The sequence below is a fragment of the Equus przewalskii genome, chromosome 29 (genome assembly GCF_037783145.1).
Source record: "Equus przewalskii isolate Varuska chromosome 29, EquPr2, whole genome shotgun sequence".
In the NCBI taxonomy this organism is placed as follows: domain Eukaryota; kingdom Metazoa; phylum Chordata; class Mammalia; order Perissodactyla; family Equidae; genus Equus; species Equus przewalskii.
Window position 1 is genome coordinate 13,236,740 of NC_091859.1, and position 16,640 is coordinate 13,253,379.

The 16,640-nt window shown below is 32.9% G+C and overlaps 1 protein-coding gene across 14 annotated transcripts in view; it reads right to left on the reverse strand.

The window, feature by feature from the left end:
* Nucleotides 1–7,567: 7,567 nt before the first annotated feature.
* MGAT4C (MGAT4 family member C) overlaps nt 7,568–16,640 on the reverse strand; it is a 691,584-nt gene continuing 682,511 nt past the window's right edge. For all 14 annotated transcript variants that reach the window (XM_070600677.1, XM_070600676.1, XM_070600669.1 and 11 more), the window contains 2 exons: nt 12,615–12,762; nt 7,568–9,603 (listed from right to left, as the gene is read on the reverse strand). In XM_070600677.1, coding sequence (XP_070456778.1) covers nt 8,462–9,603; nt 12,615–12,762 — 1,290 coding nt within the window. In that variant the 3' untranslated portion in view covers nt 7,568–8,461. The remainder of the gene's footprint in view (nt 9,604–12,614; nt 12,763–16,640) is intronic.

A 16,640-nucleotide genomic window follows, 5' to 3' on the forward strand; every position in this document is an offset into this window, starting at 1 on the left:
TATGAGATTAACATAAGATAAAGCAGTGGTATAGGGGTTGTTTTTTGTGTTGAGTAAAATTGTGCCTTGTAAAATCTTATCTTGTGAGAGCAGTGTGTGAATTTCATTGCAACAATTATTAAATTTACTGATAAAAATCAGAACAATGGTGAAAAATTTATTTATAAGTTTAATTATTTATAACAATACAATTTACATTAATAATAATATAAATATATTTGCAAGAATAAAATAGGTATTATCAAAATAATTCAACAAATGTCACTTTCTTGCTGTAAAACAAAGTACTATATGTTAGAGTGACGCTGTATGAATGGTATTTACAATAGTTATTTGTAGTAGTGCATCAGATCACTACTTATTAAGCACCTACTAATTTGGTGGTATGTTGATTGATAACGTATAGATTTATCTACATTAAATTGATTTGGCCAGTTGAGAGATTTGTCAGGAAAAAATATTACAAAATATCTTTTTACTTTTCAAAGATGATCAGTTTAGGTTGACTAACTAGAAGGGCACTTACTTTTTTTTATTGGTTTTACAGAAGACATATGACCCAGATTCATCATTGCCCAAATTAATTCAGCCATCTTGTAGCATCCCATGGCGGATGCTTATCCATTTAGTAAAGAGTTTAACTATTTAATAAAAGGGCAAACAAAATAGAGCCTTGGGTCTAATCTGGAATACTGATTTGATTACAAATAAGCGTTATCTATTTGGTCAAGCAAGTAAAAACACTAGATTTGCACCTAAATTGTCTCTTGACACTCTCAAGAATCAAATTTTGATTTGCTTGAATAAAAATGTGAGGCGTACTATGGACTAAAACGTTGAGCCATGGTAATTTGTAATGCTTAGAGGAAAGACAAGAACTTGCTTTAGGCAAAATCATGAAACAAAGCTTTTCCTTCTGAATCCTCCTAGCTCATGTATGTGCCGTTCCCCCTGCTGTGATTTTCCCTCGCTGAGTCCTCAGTAAGCTCTCTTTACCACAATATTTGAAAGGGGTACCTCATTACTAGTCAGAATTAATTGTTATTGTCATTCACTTGATAGTAATTTGATACAACAGAGAGTATTTTGAGTGGATGTTTCTTGCTTACTATGATTATATCTAAGACTAATTACAGTAAATCAGCAGAAAGTTCGAGTGCAGAAATATATACTTCACTTATGGATTTAACTGAACATACCTTCAACTGTTAAATTAAAGATACTTCAAACACATACTTAAGTGCTAGAAATCTTATTAGTGACAAATTTCCCAAATGTTTTTCCAAACTAATTGGTTCTTCTAAGTGACTTTTAAGGACATTAATGAAATCATGATTGATTACCAAATTATGCTGGATAAAGATACTACATACAATAAAAAAAAATTATGCTCAGTTACATACAATGTAGATCTTAGAGAAATGTTAGGAATAGAAGTTCAAATTGCAGTAACATGATTTTCAACTTTTAATTTGGCTTTTTTACTGCAAATAGAAAAGCTCCTTTATTGTAAATCTATGCAAACCTAAAGTTGTAAATATATGTGTATATTTTAATAAAGGACTTCTTTTTCGTGAATATTATTGGCCCTGAGCTAACATCTGCTGCCAATCTTCCTCTTTTTAGTTTTTTTCCTCCCCCATGCCCCAGTACTTAGTTGTATATCTTAGTCGTAAGTCCTTCCAGTTCTTTTATGTGGGAAGCCGCCACAGCATGGCTCGATGAGCGGTGTATAGGTCTGTGCCCAGGATCCAAACTAGCTAACCCTAGGCCACCAAAGCAGAGTGTGTAAACCTAATGACTTAGGGAAAACCACCGTTTATTCTACTAGCAGAGATCAGTTTGCCCTTTTGAAAATAACTGTATTAGATAGGGCGATTTATAAATCAAGGAAATTACTTTTTAGGGCATTATCTTTCTTATGTTTATCCCTTTACTAATAGTATAATGTTTTGTAGAAAAAGAATTACAGTTCAAGACTAGATCCAATGTGATATAAAAAGAGAAAAACTTGTAAACACTCAATATCTTTCAATAGTACTAGTTGTTAAAGTGTAGGAGATAGTTTAAGTTATTGAGTTTATTTTCTAATAGTAAATAACTTATTCCAACTATTGATACCATCTTATGTGCTCCCATAAGGACCAGTAACAGACAATTGAAAGATTGCAGATGTAACCTGTCATCAAAGCAAGATTATTTTAAAAGACACCATAAATATTTTTAATATTTTTGCAAAAGGTAGCTTTCAGTTATGAGAGCTAACAGCCTCCATGGCTTTATTTATGCATTGATTTCTGATGATTTTTATCCTTTGAAATTGTATTTATTTGCAGCTAGGCAGAATGATTGTAGGTTATGTTGGCTATTGTGGTTTAAGCCGTAGTAACACATAGTATATTAAAAGTATAGACTGTTTCTGCATATTGTTTATTCACTGTCATTGTTAAATAACCATTAAACCTTTAAACAATACTTTAGCAACCATTAAATAAAGTGATAATTTCTTGTATATTAAATTTAATGAGTGTATGCCTCATGGAAATTTTCATTTGCTAGAAAAAAATATTGAGAATCTTATCACTGTGTCATTGATTCAGCTATTTTAAAGAGATGGCTATTTAGCATATTGCCTTCCTGCCTACAAGACATGAAATTTGAACATGCTGTATTCTTAATGTGATTGTCGTTTTCTATGAGCATATAAAATTTACATATTTTCTCACATAATGAATTAACTTTTGAGTAAATCCTCGAAGAAAGTATTTAGACAGAATGAATAGGAAGCTGCAGTAATAGTTCAAATACAAAAACTACTTTGGTCTCAAATATGTATGTTTTTCAGAATAGGTGTTCAAATCCAATTATTTAGAAAATGGCCTCAAATCTGCCTTTCAATTTCAATGTTCAAAATAGAATATTAAAGCCTCTTGGAAGATTTGGGGATTAATGAAGCGAGTTCTCCACTGGACTTAAATCAGAGAAACCATGATGGGCAGATTAATAAGGTGGAAGGGACTAGAATTTTGGGAAAGTGTGACCTTGTTATCCTCATATCTTTATAATTTTAAAAAGAGAATGCCTTACAACTCATATTTTAACCTTCAAATGTTGAGGAATTCATATAAAACAAAGAAATTCTAAAATGCAAGCCCTCTTTTGAGAGAAATGGGATCCTCTAATAAACAAATAAGTTTTTAAAGAATTTAAAGAACTTAAAAAATTGCACAAAAATCTCTAATGAGCTATGATTTTCAGAGGATGTCATGTATAAAACATCAGTGAGTAACAACATGTAACTAAAAGTCAGTTCAGAAAAGACACAACCACGAAGACAGTGGATTGAGAAAGCTAAAGCCAAAAATAAGTGGGAGGTGGAAGTTAGAAATAATGCTGAGGATACATTGTTTTGTCTCCCCCCAACCCCGCTCTCTCTCTCTGTGTATATATATATATATATATATATATACACACACACATATACACACACGTATATAAATACACATATATAAAAATATATATACACACAGAGATATATAGACAAACACACACACATATATATACATATGTATAATATATATGTGTACACACACATATACAGAAAGAGATCTATTTATCTGTACATAGACTTGCTCACATATATGGGCAAAGATGCAATTATTTTGGATAAAAAAGATGTTGCCTCTGTTTGGGGTAGATTTAAAAAAATGTTGAAAGCAAACAAAAAACAAAGAGCAAGAACTAATCAAATTATATTTTGTTATGGCATTTTTTTCTCCTAACGTGAATAACCCCAAATTGAACAGAGAAGAAATTCAAAGCAGTCGAAATCTAAACATTGAAACTCAAGGTAGACAAGGAGATAAGTTGCCTATTTTCAAGTTTGAACATTACAGTCCAGGTAATTTATAAGTCAGTGCACTGATAATTTTGCCAGTAATAGAAATGATACCAGAGAATAGGAAATTGACATTTAAAAAAAATATAAATATATACTTTGAAAACTGCAGCTCTGAGAGCTTAATATAGATTTTGAGCAAAATTTTAGAAATTGTAAAAGTGTTTCTTTTTCTTTATTTTTCAAAGTAAAATGGATTTAGATTTCTTAAAAAAGAAATGATCATTAATATTTGCAATGGGAACATTAGGAGCAAATGTTCCAAATTTTTTGTAAGGTTTCTAGAGTAATAGAACGACAGGAATATATCTTGACTTTAGGAAAGGATTTACATAACCCTAGATGACATTCTTTTGGAAAAAAATATAAAAAGTCATCTTGGATGACATTTCCAATAGGTAGTGAAGTTTGTGATTGTTACTGATCAGGATGAACGCCTCTGGCAGTGTTTTCAATGGTCATATTCTTTTATACATATATAACACGGCCAAAAACAAAGGAAACAGATTTCTTGATTAATGGATTTGTTATCTCATTTCCAGCCCTAACAGCTTACAAGGTAAAATTATTCCAGTTTCACAGATGAGGGAACTGAGTTTCAAAGAGGTTAAATAACTTTCCTCATATCTGGAGGCTAGTAATCGTAAAATCGAGTGTCAAACCCAGGTCTGTGTGACCTTCCCACTATATTTCCTATGAAGACAAAAGGCATACGTATTAAACTTGTGGTAACATAAAGCTAGGAAGCAACGTTAAAACACTGAATGACAGAATCAAGAACTGGAAAAGCATGGCACCACGGCTCAGAAGAAACAAGATGAAATTCTCTTGAAATTAATATTGTCTTAAAAGAAACCTTCAAAAAATCAATTGAACATGTACAGAACGGCAAATCATGTTTTATCAGTAGATTGCATAATAAATACAGTTTGAGTGTGAGCTCCCTTAGTCAGTAGTACGGTGATAATAATAATAAATGTAATCTTAGACTGTATTAATGGATATATTGACGAGGCAAAACAAGAGAATTACATTGCTCTCTTCAATCATTAGAGGACATTGAGAGTAGTGTTTTCAATGTTAACCCTGGGTGCAATTTTCTAAAGGACCTGTTGACAAACTGGCAAACATTGAGTGAAGTGTGTCGTATGGACATCTAGAAGAGCAAGTGTTTTCCCTAAAATACCTTATAATTGATAAATGTTTCATTTACACACCAAGATTGTACAGCACAATTTTTCTATGACATTTTTATAAAAATTCCCAAAGAATACCAGCTCAGTAAGAAATGGAATGTTCGTCTCATAAATGTAGCTATACGAGAGAAAAAGTTCTAAGTGACACATTGGTTTCCAAATTATATTTTATACCTGGAAAATATCTACTTTATAAATTGCACAAGGTTATAGTTTTTCAATAACAATGCAAAATTGCTTGCATTAACACTTTTTATGTTTTTTTATATGCACACTTGTTATTGATGCTAAAATGTGTATTTTCCAAAAATGTATATTTTCTAAATTTTTATTATGCTCTTACAAGATGCTTTTTTCTGGATGTCCATGAATGCTAAAAAGGCTCCCTTAAGGAGAATAATTTTAAGTGTAAGTAAGCTTTTTAGTCAGTTTTAAAGTATACAAATCGAGACATTATTTAAGGTACATACCATATTTTGTGCTTGAAACCTGTCAGTATCTTATTTTCATAGCAATTAAATAACTCAATTATTAATGTCCCCTTCCATATTTGTAACAAAGAAAATAATATATTAAAAAAATTTACTGCAAAGAGAGAGGTCATGCAATGCTTAATAACTGAATATAATTAAACCTAATAACTGTCTTTTTGCTCTATGCCTCTTAGACAAGATTAGTAGAGTCTTATTCTGAATTTATTTTTCTTTGGTGAGGAAGATTGGCTGTTCCTCTTTTTGCTTGAGGAAGATTGCTGCTTAGCTAATATCTGTGCCAATCTTCCTCTATTTTGGTATGTGAGATGCCACCACAGCATGGCTTAAAGAGTGGTGTGACGGTCCACGCCCGGGATCTGAACTGGTGAACCCCAGGCCACCGAAGCAGAGCACATGATCTTACACCACTAAGCTGACCCAGAATTTTTAAATATTGGAAATACAACATTGAACTATGTAAATAATGTCTGGTCAGATTTTCTTTTTGAAAGAGAAAGGGGGTCCCCTTGACCCCTAACAGAGAAGCTTTCTTTGTCAAAGTCTTTTCCTTAAGTTGACCCACAGTCAACCTATAAAGAAAACATAAAGACATTTTTAGGTGATTGGCCAGTTTATTCAAGCCTGGTTTCAGTAGTGAAAGGATCAAATTAAAGATGAAATATGACCTTTTTGGATCATATTTTGCATTTATCATTCTCTCGCAAACATGCAATCTCATTGTCACCCTCAGCAATCTTTCTTGAAGTATTTTTCAGAAGGTGATGTCAGTCGCTGCTCTGTGAAATTGCCCCCAGAAGAATATGTAAAATTTTACAAACATTTCGTGGAGTCTGCCCAGGTCTTGATATTATATGTCTTTGTTGTGTACCTTTTACCATTGAAACCACAGGGAAATAATTGTAATTTCTGAGTTATATGTAGAATACTATACAACTAGCTAGTTAATAAAATGGGTGAGAAAGGCAAGAAAACAGAGTATCTTTGAGTGTCTGGCTAGTAGCCTCCAAATTAAGGTAAAGTTATAAGTTAGTGGCAGTGTTCATCTTTTCTTATCACTTTAAGATTTATAGGTGCCATGACATATTTATATTTATAGGTTCATGTTTTCCCTATCTAACACTATAGCAACTGTGTGCAAAGAAAATACACAGTATCAACAAAAGAAAAATATTTCCCAATTTTTTATCCGAGTTTCTAATTTAATTGATGTGCATAGAGTGAATAAAATACTTCCCAACCTTATTTTGGACTGTAGCGCACCGGTGAGTCCTAAGGATTTTGTTTCAGGATGGAAGGAAGAACAAGAAAAATTCCTCCATCTTTCTCTGTATCACAGGTCTAGTCTTCACACACCCACCCACACATACACACACATATATACACACACACACGAATATTCATCTACATAAACATGTATTTGAGTCTTTCCATAAACACACCTGAAGTACTCTTCACTTCTCTTCATAACAAATCCCTTCGTCTTTACTGTTTGTCAAAAAATAGAAAGGATGAGACAAGCTCAGGACATTCTGAAAAACCAATGTCTTTAGGGTGCACTATGGTGCCCTGAATTGCTTTAACAGATACATAGTGTAGACACAATTGTCCAGTCCCTTACAGTGATATTTGTCAAGTTTGCTTATCAATTGGATGCATATGCCACAACAGCATCATTTAGGACACTTTAGAATTGTTCCAAAGAATGATAATATGACTTATGGAAGAATTGTATCAGCTGTTTTCAGACAGCGTAACTTGTTATCTGAGACTCAGGTAGCAGGGAACAGAAGGCATAAATTACGTAAGGAGCAATCTCTAGATGAGGGAAAGAGCATTGTCTGGGTATCCGAACATCTGATCTCTCATTCTGGCTTTGCTATGAACTAGCTCTGAGCGTAGAAAAGTCAACCGATTTTTATGCTTCTTACTCCTCTCCTTTATAAGATGTCCATTTAAACTCCAAAAAAGTATATGATAAATCACAATGATTTCAATCACATAAATTTTAATACAAAATGTATAAAACCAATTTCAAAATTTTCTGCATATACTGAAAATGTTTGTAAGAATGAACTAACTATAGGCCTTCTCAAATTTCTTCTATTAAATGCAGGTACCCAATGTAACCTGAAAATATCGAGCATAACTATTCTCATTTGCAAAAGGGAAACTAGAAAAAGACTGCTTCCCACAGAAAATTTATTAACAATAGGTGCTCAATTAAATGTTTTTATACAATGAACAATGTCCCCTTTCATATAAATAATCAAGGGAGAGAGTTTTTGTCTTCTTTGCCTTTCCATCACCCAACCTAAACACAAAATTCTGTTGTAAAGACATCACTTCCATGAGGAAGTATCCATTACAGATGTATAGAAGTCTATGGAAACCTAAGTTTACAAGAGAAAAACAGATTATCATTCTAACCAACTGCATATTCACGCAGATGCTTAATAAAAGCTACCTGATGATATAATGAAATCAATTCTTGAGGAAGTGTATATAGTTGGCAACTATTTTTCAAGACTTACCATCCAACAAACTAAATGTTTTCATTTTCAATCCTTCATCTTACCTTTTTAACATTCAGCAGAAATTTTAAAACTAATATGATAACATTAAAAAGTATAAATGAAAGTAGTATTAACTATGGACTGATACTCAACTTCAGAAGTTAAAATAAATACAAGTGTGTAGTAGAGTAAAATTATATTGACAATGTGTAAATCAAAACTGCCGAGACCATTGACTTTTCTTTTAAAATATCCCATCCATTGCTTTCCCTCCCAAGGACAAAGGCAGCAAAAGAGGAAGGGAGCAAACAAGGAAACAGGAAGACCTGCTTCAGGAATTGGACACATTGGTTTAATCAGCTAAGAAGTCCAAATGCTAATACTCCTAATAATCAGCCATTCCTTTTGTGTTTTGGTAACGTAAATCCTTATGCAGTGTATATCAAATGGAATTTTTTGATTCATATCTGACATTTCAAAGTTTCCATTTTTGAATTCCCCTAGTCTTACATAAGTAACACATTGTCTAATTCTTTTGAAACGTACGACATTTTCCCCAACATCTAGGGCTCCATGATGTAAAATGTCATTTTGCCGATCTTCTGTTCCAGTAGTCACTTTAATTTTTTTAATTACAATTGGATTTTCAAATACAATCACAAAGATGTCTCCTGTTGAAGGTGGTTTCCCCCAAAAGTACTCATCAACACTGCTATACGCCTTGCTTGCTTCATAACTTTCAAAAACATTCATGTTGGTATATAGGCTTGCAGGAGGGTTATCAGGGATGTCAAATGACTCCTCTTCAAAATCATCATCCTTCAGCTTATTCTCAGCCCCTTTATATGATGAATAATAACCCATGTGCTGAAAGAGAGATGGTTTAAAACGGATCACATTTTTCTGAGCCAACAGATCCCGGAAATGAGTCAGCAGCCAATCACAAGGCATTTCTTGATAAAACATTAATAAAAAATGTGCCAAACGTGGGAGGTCATGAGAATGGTAAAGTTTTCCAATGTAGCCAAGCTTAGAGAATTCAAGAGTTACCCAGTAAGTTCCTTCTAGAGATGTAATGACTTTCTTGATGGCAGTTAAGAAGTTTTTTGAACATCGAACATCGTCTTCAAGCATTACATAATAGTCTGAAGTATTGGCACAAAAATTAAGCAGAAACGCATAGTCTACATTTTGCTTGGAACGAAATCTGACTCTATCTTCTGGATCATTGTAATTTCTTTTAAGGCCATCCAGGATTGGGTAATACTCCTCTGGAGCATGTATAACTATTAATCTTCCTGCAATAATATGGTGGGCAAATTTCTGTGTAATATCCTGAACCATGACCTCACGCCAGGATGAATTAAACTCTGCCAGATGAACCACCACTGAAATCTCCTTCAGCTCTTCATAGCTGGATTGCTCAAAAATTGACCTGATTGTCTCAAGTAAATAGTTTCCTTTTTTTCGTTTTACTGACGAAAGTCCAATTGTAAGAAACCCTGAGCAAAAGAATTCAGAAGAAAGACAAGTTAAATGTGAGATAGGTTTTGAATAACGTAGAAAAAGGAAAAAAAAAAAAAAAAAGATATTTTCCCCTTAGGCCTGCTACTAAATGAAGTAAACCTAGTGAGGATTATGTATAGAACATTTTGTGATTAAAGTGTTATGCTAAATATATAAAGGCTGTACTACTTTATATATAATTGACATTTTCTATGAAAAAAATTGCATTTTAAGCACAATGATATATGAACTCTATTACAGTAAACATTTGCTTATGAAATTAAAAATATAGTTTAAAGCGTTCTGCAGCTTAATGTTCTCATATATGCCCATTATAGAAAATAGAGAGATATTTAGAGAACATCCATGCTATTTTTTTAAAAACCTGCAAAAGGAGAAGGGAATTCGCAGTTAAAGATGACAAATTCTTTTCAGATGATGAAAAAGAAAATTAAGGGTAACATTCTTTTAATCATCTTTAAATTTTTCTTAGAAAACATGTCATATATTTTCATTTTTCTTTGATCACTGTCATCTTGTAACAGAAGAATTCATAGCTGGACTTCACAGTTTTATTTTGAAATTCATCTAAATGTTAATTAGAATGCAAACGGCATCATAAGCTATTTTTGAAAAACTGCATTATTTTTCAAGTATATGGTACACTGTTCCAAGACATAAATATTACTGTTTTATTTATTTTGAAACACATTTTATAGTAATTTTGTCTGGACAAAGTTTTATTCAGATACTTAAAATCTAAAATTAGAATTGGATATTTTTAGGGAATAAAATAAAACCCTGTGAAATGGCAGTTTGCTTCTGAGAAGTGTTAGATGTCATTCTATTGAAATGTTTCCACTTTTTAAGGCTCTTATTCTCACTATGACTCACCGTTGAATAAAATCTCAGAACCACCATTTGGAAAATAGGGAAATGTTCGTATCCCCCAAGATTACTGTTTTAATACAGACACCTACATGATATGATTTGTGTGGTACTGAATAAGCCCCTTCCAAGAAAAATCTTTTTTACTAGTATGTCAGAGAGGTAGAGATTTACACATTTTGTTTAAATGCTTGGGCTTACAATGTTGACTTCTACTCAAAAACTAATACGTTACCTGGTACCATTAAACTCCAGCCACCAGCCTTCATTAATGCTCAATAATGGCCAACACTTCCAGACTACTTTCTACACAAAAGGCAGGAGTCTATGCACTTTACCTGTAATATGCATCTTGAACATTCATAATAGTCTTTGGCATAGCTTTGTGCTTGTCATCATCCCTGCTTTATAGACGAGGAAAGTAAGTCACAGTGAGATCATGAGGTAATTTGTGCAAAGTGTGACACTTCATAACTGGTGGAGTGCCAAAATGGAAGCTGCCCTGCTCTCACCCTGTTTTATATTGTTTGCATTGTTTTATATTGCCTCTTCAGGGTAAAGCAATTGGCATTTGTGCAAATATGCATTAGTAAACTTAGCATGGAAAGGGGGCATTAGTAATGTTTGAATAAAGGCAGTGTAACAGATGGAGATTAAAAAATAGTGGCAGTTTTATGCAATTAGAAGGAAGTTTAAGAACATAGACATTTGAAATGGTAGAATGAAAGAAAAAAAAAGATTTAATGAAAGCTGAATTAACTAAGTTAAAATTTCCTCAACCTAGTGATCACAAACTCACTTGCATAAACACTCCCAGCAGGGAACTCAATTTTGTGGTGTCCACACAATTTATTAAGAAATTCGTGGAGTTGTTTGGAGGGTGAAAGGGGTAAAGGGGCACATATGTATGGTGATGGGTTAAAACTGGACTATTGCTGGTGAACATGATGCATTCTACACAGAAATTGAAATATAATAATATATATCTGAAATTTATACGTTAATCAATATGATCCCAGCAAAATAAAAAAAAAGGGAAAAAAATATAATGTTGAAGAAAAAGAGGAAAAAGGAAATTCATGATATCACTGCACTTGGTTGATTTTAAAATTCATATATTTCACATAAAAATACTTTAAAATCAGGTTGCATATTACAATTGATGGCATCTTACAATTAAAACTGATAATGCTTATACTTTCTTAGTGCTACATTAATTCGATCGTGACACTTTCTATACTCCATGGAGTCTTGAAATCCATGAAATGTAGTATGTTACTTCTTGGATCTAAACCGCCAGTGATGGGTTGAATAGTTTCCTCCAAAAAGTCATGTCTATCTGGAACCTCAGAATGGGATCTTATTTGGAAATAGAATATTTCCAGATGTAATTAGTTAAGAATCTTGAGATTAAATCCTATTGGATTTAGAGAGGATCCTAAATTCAATAACTGGAGTCCTTGTAAAGAAGAGGAGAGGACACAGGGAGACATGGGGAAGAAGGACACATCAAGATGGAGGAAGAGACTGGAGTTATGATGCCACCAACCAAGGAATGCTAAGGGCTACCAGAAGCTGGAAGAGGCAGGGAAGAATTCTCCTCTAGAACTTTTGGAGGGAGTGTGGGGCTACCCAGCACCTTGATTTCGGACTTCTGGCTCCAGAAATGTGAGAGAATAAATTTCTGCTGTTTCAAACCAGATAGTTTGTTATAGCACCTTAAGGAACTAATACAATGACTTTCACTATTTCAAAACTGGTAGCAAGTCATAAAAACCAAATTATTAGAGTTAGAAAATGTATCAAGATGGGAACAGTTATTTTTAAAAGCTAACTTTTAAAATTTAAAACAAATTGATTTTTCTTTGTCTCTCTATACAGTTCTACAGAAAACTGCTAAAAAGATCATACTACAAATAGGCATTTTAATTTTTTTTATTAATGGAATTGGATCAATGAGTAACTGCAATTTACGAAGAGACATTGAAATATTTCCCAAAGAATATATTACACTGGTAAAGCCTAGAAACTTTTATTGCTATAAAAATGAAGCAAATTATCATTATTTTAAAACAATATATTTTACACATTCTTGATTTACAAGTGTAAAGATACTTACGTTTTCTTTGTAAAGGCGTGGCAGCTAAGTAGCGATAGGTGACATTGATGGTTCCTGAGAAATTTGATAAATCTTTGAAAGTATGCACATAGCGTTCTGAGTTCAGTTGATGGGTGGATGTTTCCCTTCCAAATTGTTTGTCTCCTTCCTGAATGCCAAGGAGGAGGCAGAGAAAATAAATAAATAACAACTGGTCACAGCTTAAATAAAGTTTCTCCTTATGCAGTAAATATATGGGGCTGATATGTAATATGGGTGTTATATAAATCTCAGTCACTGGGACCACATGCTGTCAATCATTATCTCTCCCCTGAATGTCTACCTGGAGTCTCTACCCTCTTCCACTCTATAGTAGACTTACATTTGCTTTTCTATCGCATACATTAGTAATGGCATCCTCTGGATAAAAAGTCTCTACATGAAGACTCCCACTGCCTTCATGTTAAAATTCAAATGCTTTACAATAATTCAAGGATCTTAAAATTTGACACTAATCTGTTTTAAAGCTCCATGTAAAGCTAATTGCCACTAAATTCCCCATTTTTGAGTCATATTAAGTATTTACTCTTCTTCCAGCACTGTCAAATAAAAGACCACACGTTATTTCCATGAGTGGGAAACTTTAGGAATGATTAGAAAGTATGCAGCAGTGGACATAAGAGTTGTATTTTGGATAATTCATTAATCAAGATGCTTTATTCAGTCTCTTACATGACCGCTAGAATCGAAGGCTGTTGGGAATGGACAGCCATGGTCCTTGTGACGTGGCAGTTTTTTCCAAGGTCTTTGAGGTAGCTCCATTAAGATACATTTGTACCAAGTAAAGGAAATGTCTTCAGACCTTGCACAAGTCTTTCCCTTGAGACGTGTGCTTGTGTGTATGTGTGTGTGGTATTCTGTTGGAAATGAAGTCTGGTCCTTTTTATATTTAGGATCCTTTAAACTATTTGGTAACAGACTTACATCATTCAATCTTCAGGTAGGTTTATATCCAAGAAAACATATTCATATTCAGCTTAAAATATATTCTATTAACCATTAGTTGCTTCCTTTTTTCTCCCATCTCTAAGTCCAATTGTAGATTTTGATTATTTAATCACCATTTGATGAAGTTCTATTGGCTATACATTATCAGCAAAATGATGACTTTCTTGGCTTTTGTATATGGTTTACTACCATTAATAGGATATGTTTGGGGAAATGTAATTAAAAAGAAATGTTTCTTTTTTGGCAAAGTGTCTACTGTACTCTGTGGTGTTACATGGGTCTATTTCTGCTATTCAGCATAGAATGGCAGGTCAGGCATGTGTAAGCCATTAAGACTATAGAGAAAGTGAAGATATTAAATAAGTTTGGTCATCATATTATTTGGCTGTGGTCAGTAAAACTTTAATTAAACTCCTGCTCTAAAAAATTAGAATTCAAATACAAGTTTTACCTCAATTGAAACAGTCACTACTTCACCTCAAATTCATATGTCAACGGAAGGGGTGACTAACTCAAACTTTTAAATCTATGGCCAAACTGGAATTGTCTTAGAATAAAAACTGAGAATAGTGGCTATGACCGGGAAGAACTTTCAATCTTGTCCTTGCTAAATCAAGATTCATTCTGAATATCTTTTCTGTGTGTTCAATTATGTTTATGAACCTATATTTGGCCTTTAACACTGTATTTCTATATTTTATACTGCCTTGATAATTTGGACAAAGAAAATACACTTTAGTCTTTTATAAGATTTATAATGGATTGGCCATCTGTAAGTTATAGACTTTCAAAATATATGAAATTAAATCTTGGGTGCTAGATTTCTTATAAATATGCTAATTGAATATCCATTGAGTTTTGATTATTTAAAATTTTTCACACAGAAATATTTTCATCTTTGTCTTTCTGAAAACTTATAAAACATCATTAAAGTTTTAAAATAAACAAATTTAGGATTACCAAAAGTAACCAGGGATTCAGTTTAGCCTCAACTATTTTAATAGGAATATAACAGTGTCCATAATCAATAGCGTCTAAAAGAAATACCCATAAAAATCACAGTAGTCACAACTCTGAATTCATTTTACCATTCTGTTCTTATGTGATGTCACAATCTAACAGAAGTGAAGGATATTGAATATTTCTTTAAGAATTCTTTCTTGAACATGTAAAAATCCAGACCTTTTCTGTGATAAGATAGTGTACATTCATCCTGATTGAAGGATATAATAGAATATAAAATGAAACGTAACTTATATGAAAGCACTTTATTAAATTCTCAAGAACAAGTTTCTTTACACATTTCAGAATAAATAAATAATGTGGCTTTCACCTGACTCAGCCTTGTTGGCTGCTTTCCAGAGGCATCTACCTGAACAGCCAGGCTCTCCCTGGATACCTTCTTTCTGTAGCTACTATGCTGTAGTGTATTTCTCAGTAACAAGACAAAGCTTTATGACAATCATTTTCTGGATGGGAATGCAATTCAACAGACTAGCTACAGACTAAATATATACTCTAGTGGCTACTTTGAAGATGCTCGCAGCTGAGAGGCTAAGTTGATTGGGCATGCAGCGTCTCTTCTACTTAGCTTTCCTTGTAATACTATTTGTCTCTTACACTGAGCTCAGCTTCCTTTCTCACTGAAAGGCACATATGCCCCTAACATGTAAGCAACAGACTGAACTGTTACATGCGCAGGATTTCAGGCCACCAGTGGATTTTCTTGCAAAAAGGAGCAGAATAGAATGTGCTAAGTAATTCCAGAGACCTTACAACTTCTAATTGTTTACCTGATTTCTCTGAATTATGACTACTACTTCCCCCTGAAATAAGCAAGACAGAAAAAGAAAGACGCACTAATGTGCATGCTTAGAAAATTTCAGGCAGTGTGGCATTCTGGAGTCCCAAAAGAAAATCAAGTCAGATAACTTTATGAAAAATGAAATAAACACAGATAAAAGGGTCAAAAAGTGGGAAGTACTTAAAAGAAATTGCATTATATCCTAGTAGGGGGCCAGTTTTCCATAGATATTAAACATTTTTAGAACAACAAGCTTAATGTAATTTTACATTAACGATCTGAAGAAAGTTTCAAATCTTTATACGTATTAAGCTTTGGGATAAAATTTAGCTCAATACGCAATTTAGGTAGAAAACATCATTTAGTATATAGTGAAAAATTAAGCTGGTAAAAATACTGTCATTGAATTTTCAATAAGTGAGGGTGCTTGTATTTAACAATCATTTTAACCCACTTTTTCCGACTTAATAAAATTATTTAAAAATAATTTCAATTTTTAAAGCTAAGATGCAACCTCTTCTCTGCACCTAGGCTAACTTGCAAATTTGAGTAGTTATATGGCTAATGTAGCCAGAAAAAATTTCACTGAGAAAGTACTCTTTAGTTAGAGCTACTTCATTAAATCATAACTTTTATTAGGTGGCTAGGATCAATGTTTAGATAGGAACGTGTAAAAATTTACAAAACAAAGCAATAGCATTTCAGCTTCTTATGGATATATACTCTACTACTCCTTACACTTTTTATAGTGAATTTGGAGAGGTTCTATTCCAAAAAAATATAAGGAGGTTTGTTGCGTACAATGATCTTTTGTCCGTTTAAAGTGAAACATTGAAACTGCACTTAAAAGTGTTTCATAAATGCAGCAAGTCATTGAATTCACAAGCATCCTGCCAATAACATGTTTTTGATTTACAAGCTTTGATTTACTTCTACCAGTAGACACAGATGTAAGAAATAAATTTTTATTACAAAATTAAATCATTACTCAAGAGCTTCTCTAGTGAATTTATGATCTTTAATTCTATCAAGAAAAAGATAGCTGGATCACATGGGCCTTGCTCTATCATCCTTAAATCCAATAAACCTAATAATCAGGTTAAAAAAAATCCAAAGTGCATATCACTAGTAAGCTTCTCCAGTTTGAGACTAAATCCAGTTTACCTAAATCATGCCTAGTCAAATTTCATTAGTTTGTTGTAATTTCAACCATTGTGAATTGACTATGGATAGGA